This window comes from Crotalus tigris, unplaced genomic scaffold (assembly GCF_016545835.1).
Source record: "Crotalus tigris isolate CLP2741 ecotype Arizona unplaced genomic scaffold, ASM1654583v1 scf7180000017663.5292952, whole genome shotgun sequence".
Classification (NCBI taxonomy): Eukaryota; Metazoa; Chordata; class Lepidosauria; order Squamata; family Viperidae; genus Crotalus; species Crotalus tigris.
In genome coordinates this window covers 5,243,092-5,256,310 of record NW_024096550.1, presented here as the reverse complement: position 1 = coordinate 5,256,310, position 13,219 = coordinate 5,243,092, and the positions used below count along the sequence as shown (strand labels likewise).

Sequence of the window (13,219 nt, the reverse complement as noted above, 5' to 3'; positions counted from 1 at the left end):
GAATACTTTATTCGTGTTATAAATCGCGTTGATTCTGATAGTCTTCTTTCTGTATTCTGATTTTTTTTTCTTTGGATGTCTGTTCTTCCAGAACTGTGCATTCGTTTTGATATCCTCGTCTTGTTGGACTTGATCTGTAGTAACAGATCAGTATCTTGTTTTCCATCACTGTGTATCTGCGACGGGTAGGTAAAGACCTTTTCTTTCCAGTAGTTCTGCAGCTGCGGGGCGTGGTTGCTCAGCCAACAGTCCTGAGTCCTGTAACCCATTTTCACCAGATATTCAGGAACTCCAATATCTAGCGCGGACCTTGTTAACCCGGGCGACGTCCGAGCCGGTATGGCATTCTGCAATTTACGTCTCACCATATTTTTTATGGGAGAGACACTCTTTGTCTGACTCCTCTGATGAGACCTGTCCAGTATGGTTGAAACTCTGGCATAGCTCTCATCTTCCTCGAGTACACAAGCCCCACAACCACGTCAAGGTAATGCCTCACTGGGGGTTGTTGTTGTTGTTGTTGTTGTTGTTGTTATTATTATTATTATTATGGATTATCGCACAGTCAGCCAGATGTTCAGACTGGATTTGGCATTTGGTCTACCTATCGAGTCCTTACCCAGGACCTGGGATAGGCAGATGTGGATGCTTGATGGTATTACAGATATCGTCGCAGGATGGAAGCAGTTCCTAATAAGGCCGCCTTTTGCAATTGACTAATAGCGAATTTGTCAATGCCAATTGTGTTCAAGTGGTGCTCCAGTTGTCTTGGGATTGCACCCAAGGAGCCTATGACTATTGGTATACCCTTGCTTGCTCTTTGCCATAGTCTTTCTATTTATTTGTAGTCTTGATTTTGTTATCTTCTCCAGTTCTTTTCTTCATTATGCTATCTCCAGGCACTGCCACTCCACTATTCCAGAATTTTTTTGTATTTCCTTTATCGCAATTGTTGTTATTATTATATTATTATTATTATTATATTTATTATTATTATGGATAATCGCACAGTCAGCCAGATGTCAGACTGGATTTGGCATTTTGTCTACCTATCGAGTCCTTACCCAGGACCTGGATAGGCAAATGTGGGATGTTTGATGGTATTACAGATATCGCACAGGATGGAGCAGTTCCTAGAAGGCGCCTTTTGCAATTGACTAATAGCGAATTTGTCAATGCCAATGGTGTTCAAGTGATACTCCAGTTCTTTTGGGATTGCACCCAAGCAGCCTATTACTATTGGTACTACCCTTGCTTGCTTTTGCCACAGTCTTTCTATTTCTATTTGTAGGTCTTTTTTATTTTGTTATCTTCTCCAGTTCTTTCTCATCTATTCTGCTGTCTCCAGGCACTGCCACGTCCACTCTCCAGACTTTTTTGTCTTTCTTATCGACAATTGTAAAGTCTGGGGTGTTATGTTGCAGGTGCTTGTCTGTTTGAATTCTGAAGTCCCAGAGCAGTTTAATTTTATCATTTTCTATGACTTTCTCTATTTTATGATCCCACCAGTTTTTGCTTACAGGCAAATGATATTTTTTGCAGATCTTCAATGCACCATTGCTGCTACTTTGTCATCCGCGCTGTAGTCAGTATGTTGCAATCTTCTGCAACAGGCCTTACAGGTGTCCACTGTTCTTCAGCTCTTTGCCTAGGACGGCATTTTACGTCGGGGCTGGTCTTCTCAATTTGATTTATTGCATTTGTCCTAAGGCTTGATCTTGTGCAGCCAGAATTAGCCCCTCGGTCTCTTCAATTTTCCTGCTTTTAGCCATTGCCAGGTCTTGTTATTATCTGCTTTCCCAGCTATTTTTTTTTAATGTATTGGCCATGTAGTGCTTTGTCTTCCCATGCCTCTATTCTGTTCTTCATTTGGTCTTTCTTGTAGGCCAGTTTGGTCTCTCCAGTAGTCAGTAAGCCTTTCTGATATACTAATTTCAGTGCATCTTCATCATTGTTCTTCAGATATTCTTCCAAAGCCATTTTTTCTTCTTCAACAATCTGATGTACTTGTAGCATTCCACGCCCACCTATTTGCCTTGGTAGATAAAGTCTATCAATGTCACTGCGTGGATGAAGGGCATGATTCATTGTCATTATTTTTCTGGTCTTCCTATCATTGCTTTTAGTTCTGCTTGAGTCCAGTCCACTATTCCAGCTGTGTACCTAATGACTGGGATTGCCCAGGTGTTGATTGCCTTTATGGTATTTCCTCCATTGAGTTTGGATTTTAAGATCTTCTTCACTCTCTTGATGTATTCACCTTTAATCTTTTTCTTGACTTCAGTGTGCTTGATGTTGTCAGCTTGAAAGATACCCAAGTATTTGTAGTACTCTTCCTCATCCAGACTCTTAATGTTATTTTCGTGGGGCATCTTGATTCCTTCAGTTTTCATTATTTTTCCTCGTTTGATAGTAAGTGTGGCACATTTGTCCAAGCCAAACTCCATTACAATATCTTGGCTATATATACGGACAGTGTTGAGCAGCAATTCTATTTCAGATGATGTTTTTCCATACAGCTTCAGATCATCCATGTAAAGGAGGTGGGATAGTCTAGCAGATGTTTTTGATGTTTGATAACCATGTCCTGAGTTAGTCAGTATTGTTGACAGAGGAAACAGTGCAATAACAAATAGTAATGGTGACAATGAATCTCCTTGAAATATTCCTCTCTTGATATTAATCTCTCCCAGTCTCTCACCATTGATCTGCAACTGTGTCTTCCATTGTGCCATCAATCTTTGCATAAATTTTCTGATGTTTCTACTGACTCCTGTTATTTCTAGGCACTTGATTATCCAATCATGTGGCAGAGAGTCAAATGCCTTTTTGTAGTCAATCCATGCCACATTCAGGTAGGTCTTCCTTCTCTTGCAGTTTTCCAAGATCATTTTGTCTATTAGGAGTTGATCTTTTGTTCCTCTGCTATTGGAGCGGTTTCCTTTTTGCTCAGGTGGAAAGAGATTGTTTCAACTAGATGCTGTTGTACTGCATCAGCTACCACACCAGTTAGTAATTTGAAAGTTGTTGGTAAGCAGGTAATTGGCCTGTAGTTGCCTGGTGTTGCCCCTTTTGCTGGATTTTTCATTATTAGGTAGGTTTTCCCAGTTGTTAGCCACTTTTCAATTTCTCCTCCTTGTAGTATATTGTTGAACTGCTTGGCAATGAGTGGGTGTATATTATTATTATTATTAAATTAGAAATTGAGTAGTTCTATGTTTTCTTTGTTTCTTGTTCATCTCTCTTATTTATGTTTTGGTTTAGCTTTAGTTTTAAGAAGTCATCTGTGTGCAACCATTTATATAATTCATAGCATTCCATTGTTCTATTCATAATTGTTATACATTATAAATTATGATGTAGGAGATTGGAAAGAATTGGTTTTCCTTTAAGAATATATGTGTGTGTATCTTTTAGTAAGAGAATATTTACATAATAATAGAAACGATATTCTGTGAACTATGTCAACAATCATTAGAAAAATAGAAATTACATAGAACATATTTAACAGAGTAAATAACATACCTAATTAAATGCATGTTATAAATTAATAATAGTTAACAAGCACTATAATTTGCTGGTTAAATATACAAAAAAGCTACTGTTTCCTTAGCAATGAAGGAAGTAGAAAATGATGAATTATTTGGGACAATGCACAATAATAATATCCCAAGGGTATATCAATAAATTTGGTGGATTAACAAACAGAAGGTTGTTTGGAAAGTAAAGGTTAGAATTTGAGCATCTGGAGATGTCTGGAAAGATCAGAAGATGCTAATTGTTTCACTATATTAGGAAAAACATCAGCATTCTTATAGCAACTAGTAACTTAATAGCAGAATAAATAATTATATAATAATTATATACTTCCCATAAGAATGTGAAGAATGTGAAATATGCAAAGGAAGCAGAGGTTTGATCACTACAGTAATGCAGGCAATATTATTATTTGGCAGCTACTATATACATTGCTACAAGGAATGGATGCAATTTAGGTGAAGAAGAAGCCAAAAATGAGGGAAGGAACACCAGAATATACCAGAGCTTTAGTTTTTTTCCATTTACCATCTGGCTTCAAGTTAGTTGGAATTTTCCTCAAATATAACTGCTGAATGCCTTGTTTTAAACACATGAACTACTTTATTTCCCTGAAGGATAGAGGCGTTTTGTTTTCAAACACAGAACTACCCACTAGAGGAAAATTTATGAATCATATACAGGTAGTCCTCACTTAACAACTGATCATTTTAAGACTGTTTATAGTTATGACAAGCCCTAAAAAGTTACTTATGACCCACCCTTGAAGTTGAAACTGCCATTCCCCCCCCACAGTCACATGATCTCATTTCAAGAGTTTAGCATTTATAAATGTTTGAATTTATAGCATGTTGCAGCATCCTGCAGTCCCATTATTTGCAATGTTTTTTTTTGCCAGTTTTGCCATTTGGGAGAGTGGATTTGCTTAATGACCCCGTGGTTCACTTAATGACCACACAATTTGCTTAATGACTGTGGCGACTATGGCCACTGAAAAAACAGTCTTAAAATTGAGTCAGGTCATGTGGTGACCCACTTATTGACTGTAACGAATTACAATGGAAATTCCAAGCTCAATTGTGAAGTCATGTTTCTAGTCTTTATTTTATGAATTTTAAATATGGACACCCACCACTGAGAATTTTACTGAGGTATTACATAATAGACTTCTTAGCTAAAGTAATCTCCAATCTAGTGCTGAGATCTTGCAATTCTGGGGACTCTTAACAGAGTTTCTAATCATTATGCTGTAAAGTTTCTACTAAAATTCTGGCAGCTCAGAAGTCAGTTATAAATAATCTGGAACAGTTGTGACAAAGTGTTTAGCACTTTCAGACAGACATTCACGGCAACTGGCAGGCACTTTGAAAGCTGTTTCTCATATTAGTGCCCTGGCAAAAAATAGAAAAGACTATATCCTTGTCTTCTGCTAAAATATATTTCACTGAAGAATGTTTTTAATAAACATAAGAGAGCACTGATTTAACCACCCAAAACATAGGATGTCTTGAGAACTCAGTAAGCCTTTATTGGAGTTCTCCATTCCTAAACTAAAGACATTAAATTTATATTAGATGATATGAAGAAATTCAGTAATGCTATAACCAGAAAGAAAAATTGCACTTAAATGGTTCTTCAACAAAGCACAGAAATTCCACTTTGTATATATAATTGAAATGTGATAAAATTTTAATATGTTGGAAAAACTTATCAAATGCTGCTGCTAGATAAAGAAGTGAAGAATATTCCATTATTCATTCATGTTCCTATGCTTCTAAAGCAGTGTTTCCCAAACTTGACAATTTTAAGGCATGTGGACTTCAACTCCCAGAATTCCACAGCCAGCATTGCTGGCTGTGGAATTCTGGGAGTTGAAGTCCTCATGCCTTAAAATTGTCAAGTTTGGGAAACACTGTTCTAAAGGATAAAAATGAGGAACATTTCAAAGTGTTTTGGGGAATATAGAAACTGCTGGCTTTCTCCTCTTCCTGGCACCTGAGCAGAATCTCTGTCAGATTATTATCTTTAGCACAAACAGAAAAGGCTATCCTGTTAATGAAAAGACAACACTGAAACTAATCCACAGATAATTATTTATCAGCTGGTTAATTAGGAACTGAATGCATATTAGGCTTCTTTGATAAAATAAAAATAAAACTTTAGCATATTACAAAATAAATTTAAAGATTAATATATTAATAGTTTCATTCAAATAATCAAGGTAGTTTTAACTTTCTCATTCATAGAAATTTTATATCTATTGAAAGAGATACTTTCATTCTTCATCACAAATAAATGCACTAGCGTTTGCAAAGAAAAATTTTAAAAAAGTGCTCTAAATATTAAAAAGTTACTGGGATAAATGCAGTTGTTTTTAACAGTAATTATTATGCACTAGGTTTTTGACAATTATCCATTATTCTGATAAGGAAATGTTTGAATATTTGAAAAGGATGCAAAAACATTTGTTCCTACACTCCATTCTCTGATCCCACTGTCTCTAGAATAGTGAAGAACAGTCAGAATTGTAATTACCTACTAGTATATACAATTCTAGGATTGTGAAAAATGGTACTTATTATGATTAAAAACTATGGTACTGTCCTATCATGAACAATACTAATGTCTTTATGTTAAATTATCCACCGAGGCTGGATAGCTATTATTCAAAAGATTCAAACAACTCCTGTGTTGCAGGATATCCATAAAAATGGTTATGAAACCACAGAAATCACTGTATTATTATGGCTAGAATCTCACTGCAGTCATGCAACAGCATATTCAATCTTAGAACAGAAATAGATAACAAAAGTTATAGATGACAAGAAAGATGAAACCAATATTTCAAGCATCTAAAAATGCATTTAGAAAATTATTTATACATGGAGAACGTTTTCCTGCTTCAGAAAACTGAAATAATTACCTTTAGGTGGAAAATATGACTTGCTTTCAGCTTTGTGAGGCCAGTCCACCACAAGAGGTCCAAACCTACGAAAGCTAGCAGTGATTTCATCTATAACAAAATAATAATTAAGATTCATCAGAAATAAAAATGAGTGATAAAACTAAGTACTTTTGCTTAATGGTTCTGATTTTTTTAAAGTACAGGTAGTCCTCAACTTCCAATCATTTAGTGACTGTTTGAAGTTACAACAGCACTAAAAAAAGTGACTTAAAACGGTTCCTCATACTTATAACCATCACTGCATCCCCAGGGTTAGTGATCAAAATTTGGGCGCTTGACAATCGGCATGTATTTATGATTATAGTAGCATCCCAGGTCATGTGATCACCAATTACGACCTTCCCAGCCAACTTCCAACAAAGTAAATCAATGGGGGAGGCCAGAGTTGTTTAATGATCATGTGATTCACTTAAAAACTGCAGTGATTAATTTAACAATTGTGGCAAAAAAAGCTTGTAAGATCAGGTGTGACCCATTTAATATCTGCCTTGCTTAGCAACACAATTTCTAGTCCCAACTATGGTTGTAAGTAAAGGAATACCTGTATCTGAAGTTGAACTTTTTCAGTTTTGGAACTACAGGTGTGCAGAATGTTTTGAGCATGAAATTCCATGAAATGTTTAGCATTCAGAGCAAAACAAAACAGAATAGAATAGAATTCTTTATTGGCCAAGTGTGATTGGACACCTAAGGAATTTGTCTCCGCTGGTGCATAAGCTCTCAGTGTACACACATACAACAACAAAGCGATAAGTCATAGGTTATATATCATAGTTACAATGAGCTGTTTTGACCATTTTTGAGATGTTTTGAACTTGAAAAAGAATTATTGCAATCTTGAACATGTCAAAATATTTGTCTGAAACACCTCCAAAATACTGGAAAAAGTCACTATGTATTTGAAACAGCACTTGTACATCAAAACAAGTTGTTTCACTAAATTTTGCACTTTATATATTTTAAAATATTTCAAAACAGAACCCTATTTGGAATCAAATTTCTTAAATTATTTTTTACTCTATGTTTACTTTTTTGTCTTGCCTTGTATGTGTCTAGTCTTTTTGTCTTTATTTTTTTAAATGCAAAAGAAAAAGAACCAGGATCCTGTCACTGAAGCTGAGGGCTACTGACTAATGCTAATATACTGCTCATAGGCATTGTAGATGTAGCTCTAGTTATGAAAAACAGTACTGCTATATAAACTGCTTCAATATTAATAAAAGTAACACCAAAAAAATTAAACGTATTTTATATTCCATGTCCTAAGGAGAGATTACCAATTAGGACTGTAAATCAATTTAAGCTATTTTGATCCAAATTCAGTTGTTATTATATACATAGTCCTCAACTTACAACCATTCATTTAGTTGCTATTCAAAGTTATAACGGCACTGAAAAAAATGCCTTATCACTACTTTTCACGCTTATGACCATTCAGTATCCCCACTGTCATGTGATCAAAATTCAGATGCCTAGCAACTGACATATATTTATGACAATTGCAGTGTTTTGTAATCATCTTCTGCAACCTTCTCACAAGCAAAGTCAATGGGGAAGCCATATTTACTTAACAACATGTTACTAATTTAATAACTGCAGTGATTCACTTAACAACTGCAATAATTTTATCACAAAGGTTGTAAAATGGGACAAAACTCACTTAACAACTGTCTCACTTAACAACAAAAACTTTGGGGTTAATTGCGGACTACCTGTACTAGAAGAATTAGAGATACTGTATTATCACCACTAAACTATCCTATCAGGCAATGATACTTTTTTCTGTGTAAGGTAATACACTGAATTCAATACTGTATTGGTATACTCAGAAGTAGTAAGTAATAGGATTCAGGGAATTTATAGTCTAAATTGCCAAAGTTTATTTCTCACTGAGATGGTGTTATTAACATAATCTTGACTTCTTCTGTCCCCTCTATTTCTCTCTTTGTATAGGCAATAGACAAGGGGAAGAAAACAGAAGTAGTCAAGGTGATTAGATACACTATGTCTTTGTGTGTATATACATATACTCTGTGTGTGTGAGTGTGTGTGTGTGTGTGTGTAAGAGCTTACTCTATTAATCTGTTTTTTAAAGAAATGAAAGGCCACTATACTACTGAGTCTTAGCTGCCAGTAATTTTTAAAGGGCAAAAAACCCTATACTAGGGGTCCCCAACCCCCGGTCCATGGACTGGCACCGGTCCGTAGCATGCCAGCAACCGGACTGCACAAACAAGAAAAGCCCCATCCATGGGATGCAGGCAATACACAAAACCTTTTTCCATGGCACCAGTCCCTGTTGCCCCAAAGGTTGGGGACCTCTGTCCTATACCCTTCCTCCCATCAGTCCACTGTACCTTCATCAATGTCAGGAGGCAGACCTCCAACAAACACCTTCCTAGAATAGCGTTCGACTCTTTCACCATTCTGACAGTGAGTTGGGGAGTTGAGACCTGATGATAAAGACTGGTCACCATGACTGTCATCCAGAAAGCCATCTTCAAAAGGAAATAGCGAAGATCGACCTGTGAAATATGTTACAGACATTTACACAACTGATTCAAATATGCATAGAAGCTTTCCATTAATAAATCTACATAGCTTAACATGCAATATTCTAATTTTTCATATCATATTCTACATATAAATATATTTGTAAGTAAATTAGGACAGTTTGAATTCTGGATCTTTAATCATTCAAACAGGAATTGTCATTAACTTATGAGGATGGGCTACAAGGATACATTTATAATATTCATGATAACTAAGCAAGTAGAGATAAATTCACATGCTATACCTCCAATCAATTTGTGTTTACTTGTGATTTGGCATACTCTCCAATCCTATACATGGAAAACCATAATTTTGATGCAAGCATAGCCTAGAAATTTTTCTAGCAATGGCTGGCTTGAACACTTGCTCAGAGGATAATATTATTCTCTCCTGCTCAACATATACTTGCAAACTGCCGAAATGAATTCAAAAGTTTTTAGTCACCTTGGAAAGGAAGAGTTATCAGGAACTGTTAACATATTTTGCTTACTGAACCTATATGCCCACAAAATAATCTTATAATTCACAAGTTTCTCCCTCCCAACATGGTCATTTTCATTAGAACATAAACATTAAAACCAGATCTGTAACATTTAATGTTCTTTATCTAATACTCAGATTATAAAGATTATAAAAAGTCAATATGAAATATTAATATGTTCCATCATCTAGAATACCTATGATTCACACAGCATCCATAAATCTTACTCACTGTTGTACAATATGTTTTAGGCGTAACGAATTTAAGTCAAAACCTAAACAATTCTGTACATTTCCCTTTTTATTTAAAGTGCTTGTTTCAAAGTAAATTTGATTACATAATAAACTTTCTTCCCTGAAACCAACAGAGTAAAATACAAGCACAAGCAAATAATGCCAAATTCTTCTTCTAATTCTCTTTCTCTTTGTGTGTCTATGTGTCATGCATATATTTATGCAAATATTATGGACTGCATTATACTGTAGGCAAAAGCATCTAGAAATCTTGGCTTATATTTAAAAAGCTAAGCAAGATGACAATATTTGGATAGGAAACCAACTGGAAATCCCAGGGTTGTAGACTAGACAGTGAAAGCAAACATCAGATCAATTCAACATTGTTGTCAAGAAAAGAACCTTGATATCTTTCTATAGCTACTAGCTCAGCTCAAATGAGATTTACATTTATGGCAAGAACCTAAGAGGTTTCCTATAAGGAAGTTTTTTCTTCCATTATTTGGCCCTGAAATCCCTATTTGGCCCTGACTTGTAAAAAGCCTTTTCAAAGGATCAGTGTCCCTCCTAAAAAATGAGATAGGATGCAGAAGGTCACTCACTTTGGAGCAATTCTCCATTGTATAACCAGCCCCCACATTCCAAACCACATCCCTGGGATAGAATGTGGGGGGTAGTTATACCATGAAGAATTGCTCCAAACCAGGTGAACTTCTGCATCCTATCTCATTTTTTTAGGAGAAACACTGATTTTTTTGAAAAAGGTTTTTCAGTAACATGAGTGGCTGCTTGCTGCTATGATAAGAATGGGGCAGGAATAAACCTCTTTATGTTAAATTATATTTGATTCCAAATTTACATCACAGTGTTCCAGCCCCTGCTCTCATGTCACTTTTGCTTAGAAGAAGTTGTCCTAAACACTAGAAAGTTGTTAGATACAACATTGGTTAATTCGACTTCCACATTCAAGTACTTGCGGATTTGCAAGTCACTTCGCAAGTCCAAGTGTCTTTTAAGACAAAAATTGTGTTCTGAAAAAGCAGTACTGCATTCTCTTACAATTTCACTAGTTAATAGTGGCTCAAGGTACTAATATTCATTTTTAGTAACTACTATAATGTTGTCAATATAAATAATATTATGAACAGAACATTTTATAAATGGTAAGAAAAAACATTTTAAAACAAACCAATTGGGATATATAAATGTGGGCCAGTTTATTCTAGTAGTTAAGGTACTGGCTTAGAAACCAGGAGATTGTGAATTCTAGTCTGACTTAGTCATGAAAAACTAGCTGTGTGATTTTGGGTCAGTCACTCTCTCTTAGCCCACCCCCTCACAGAATTGTTGTAATGGAGAAAATAGGAAGACGAAATTGTATTAGGTATGTTCATTGCCTTGAGTTATTTATAAAAAATAAAGTCAGGATAAAAATAAAAGGTTAATTTTTTTAAAAAAAATATTTCATATACTAAGTGATACATGTTTACATGACATAATCTTGGTACAAGGGAAAGGACCTTTCTCCTGATGCCCATTTACAGAAATAAAATTGGCTTCTTCTATAGCTTGTTTTTGTTACCAAAAGGAATCCAACTAGTAGAGAAGAAAACAAGATTTCCAAAATAAATTATTTAAAGGAAATTTTAGGGGATTATTCATTGTGTTTATCCTATGGGCAATGCTTTTTTTGTAAAAAAAAAAAAAAAAAAGGTGCCAGAACTCACACATGTCATACAACCCGCCTTGCCAACCTTACAAGGTTCCATCCAAAACAGGTGCCGGAACTCCTTTCTGGGCGTTCTATGACAAAAAAAGCCCTGCTTATGGGTATATCTGCCAAACCACAAATCTGCAATAAGTATATTTGTTGAATAGAAGCAACCCAATAAATTATCCTAGTTAATAATTTGAGTAATGGCATGATCATTTTTATCACAATAAAACTGAACTATTTCATGAGCCATTGCCATACAGTACAAATTATTCAAAACATCTGGCTTGAATTTCCTAATTGAGTTTCTAAATATTTTCAGAATCTTTACTACTTCAAATTCTGGAAGTTTGCTTAACACTTGCTTTTTAATCTATGCGGTGATGATATCCTACAAATAAGTGTTAATTAGAAATGTATATGTGCATGTGCATATGCACTCTCATGTGTATGTAGTCAGTTTGATGTATAGTGGCTTGGTAGCATTGTGGTTAAAGAGCCACCCTTGACAGAGGAAACAGGGTTTCAAATCATGGCTAGTATCTACCTTACCAGTACGGATCTTACCAGTACAGCAAAGACCCTCTAACACTTCAAACTGCCTACCTCAGATATGAGAGTGACATGAACTAAGAGAGTCGTGCCGGCTCAGATGTTGCCCAGAGTAACAAGGTTTGTGCCACATATTGGGGAATGAGGACAATCTGAATATAAATGGGCTACTGGAACAAACCAAACAATAGAATCTGAAACTGATGAAATGCTACAACAATAGTAGACTTAATGAGAGGGGATATATGAAATGTATGAGATGGACAGAAGACCTACATTCAAACTAACCGAAAAAAAGCTAATTACCCAATACTTAAACATAGTGAAGTGCTTTAACAACTTAAGATAGATCACTACACATTATGTCTCAGACTCAAAAAGACCCAGAAGAACAATTGGATGGGCAGCCAATACCTGAAGTGGAACATCACCGCACCCCACCCTGTGCTGTACAGAGCACAATATCTGATATGAGGCATAAAGTCATAGATAAACAAGCTATGGCTCAGAGGAGAAATGCCATGAAATAATCTGCTAGAATATGTCAATACAGCCCTCAGGACAATCCTTACTACTATGATATTTAAATCAAAGAACTGATATATGCTACAACCACTGTAATCTTGGAGATGCTTGACTACACAAGCAAGAACAGTAGTACATAGCCTCCCTGGAAAATGAGGTTGAAGACTAAGATCAAGGAAACTCGGAGAGAAGTTAGTCAGCCGGGTATGGTGTGGTGATTAAGGAAAAAAAAATGATTAAGACTTGTCTACTGAAGAAAATACAAGGTCATGAGTCCATCTAAAACAGACATTTCAAACTTGCGATGTCATGTGACGTCGCACAACATATCGGAGCTTTTTCACCGTTGCCGCCAATAGAGTGGGCGCGGCTCCGGTATGATGAAACCGGCCCGTGGGCCAGCAGTTTGACACCCCTGATCTAAAACCCTAGACTGCTAAAGGCTCACAACAATGGCTACCAGGCTAAGGAGATAGGCTAGAGAAACAAATGCCAAGAACATAAATGTCCTGTTCTCCAAAGAACAATCCAAGGTGTCCTCCCAACTGCAGTGCAACAACACAGCAATAGCAGAGCCATCAACAGCAGATACTGAATAGTACTGAAAGAACATAGCAGAGAAAGAGAATATACACATAACTCAGACAATCAGGTAACCT

The 13,219-nt window shown here is 35.9% G+C and overlaps 1 protein-coding gene across 7 annotated transcripts in view; it reads right to left on the bottom strand.

Moving 5' to 3' along the window:
* Positions 1-6,392: 6,392 nt before the first annotated feature.
* LOC120304927 (cytoplasmic polyadenylation element-binding protein 3-like) overlaps positions 6,393-13,219 on the bottom strand; it is an 85,036-nt gene continuing 78,209 nt past the window's right edge. For 4 of the 7 annotated variants that reach the window (XM_039336058.1, XM_039336054.1, XM_039336056.1 and 1 more), the window contains 2 exons: positions 8,860-9,027; positions 6,399-6,550 (listed from right to left, as the gene is read on the bottom strand). In XM_039336058.1, coding sequence (XP_039191992.1) covers positions 6,414-6,550; positions 8,860-9,027 — 305 coding nt within the window. In that variant the 3' untranslated portion in view covers positions 6,399-6,413. Of the gene's footprint in view, positions 6,551-8,859; positions 9,028-13,219 lie in introns of all 7 variants that reach the window. The other 3 variants (XM_039336053.1, XM_039336052.1, XM_039336051.1) reach the window with 3 other exon arrangements.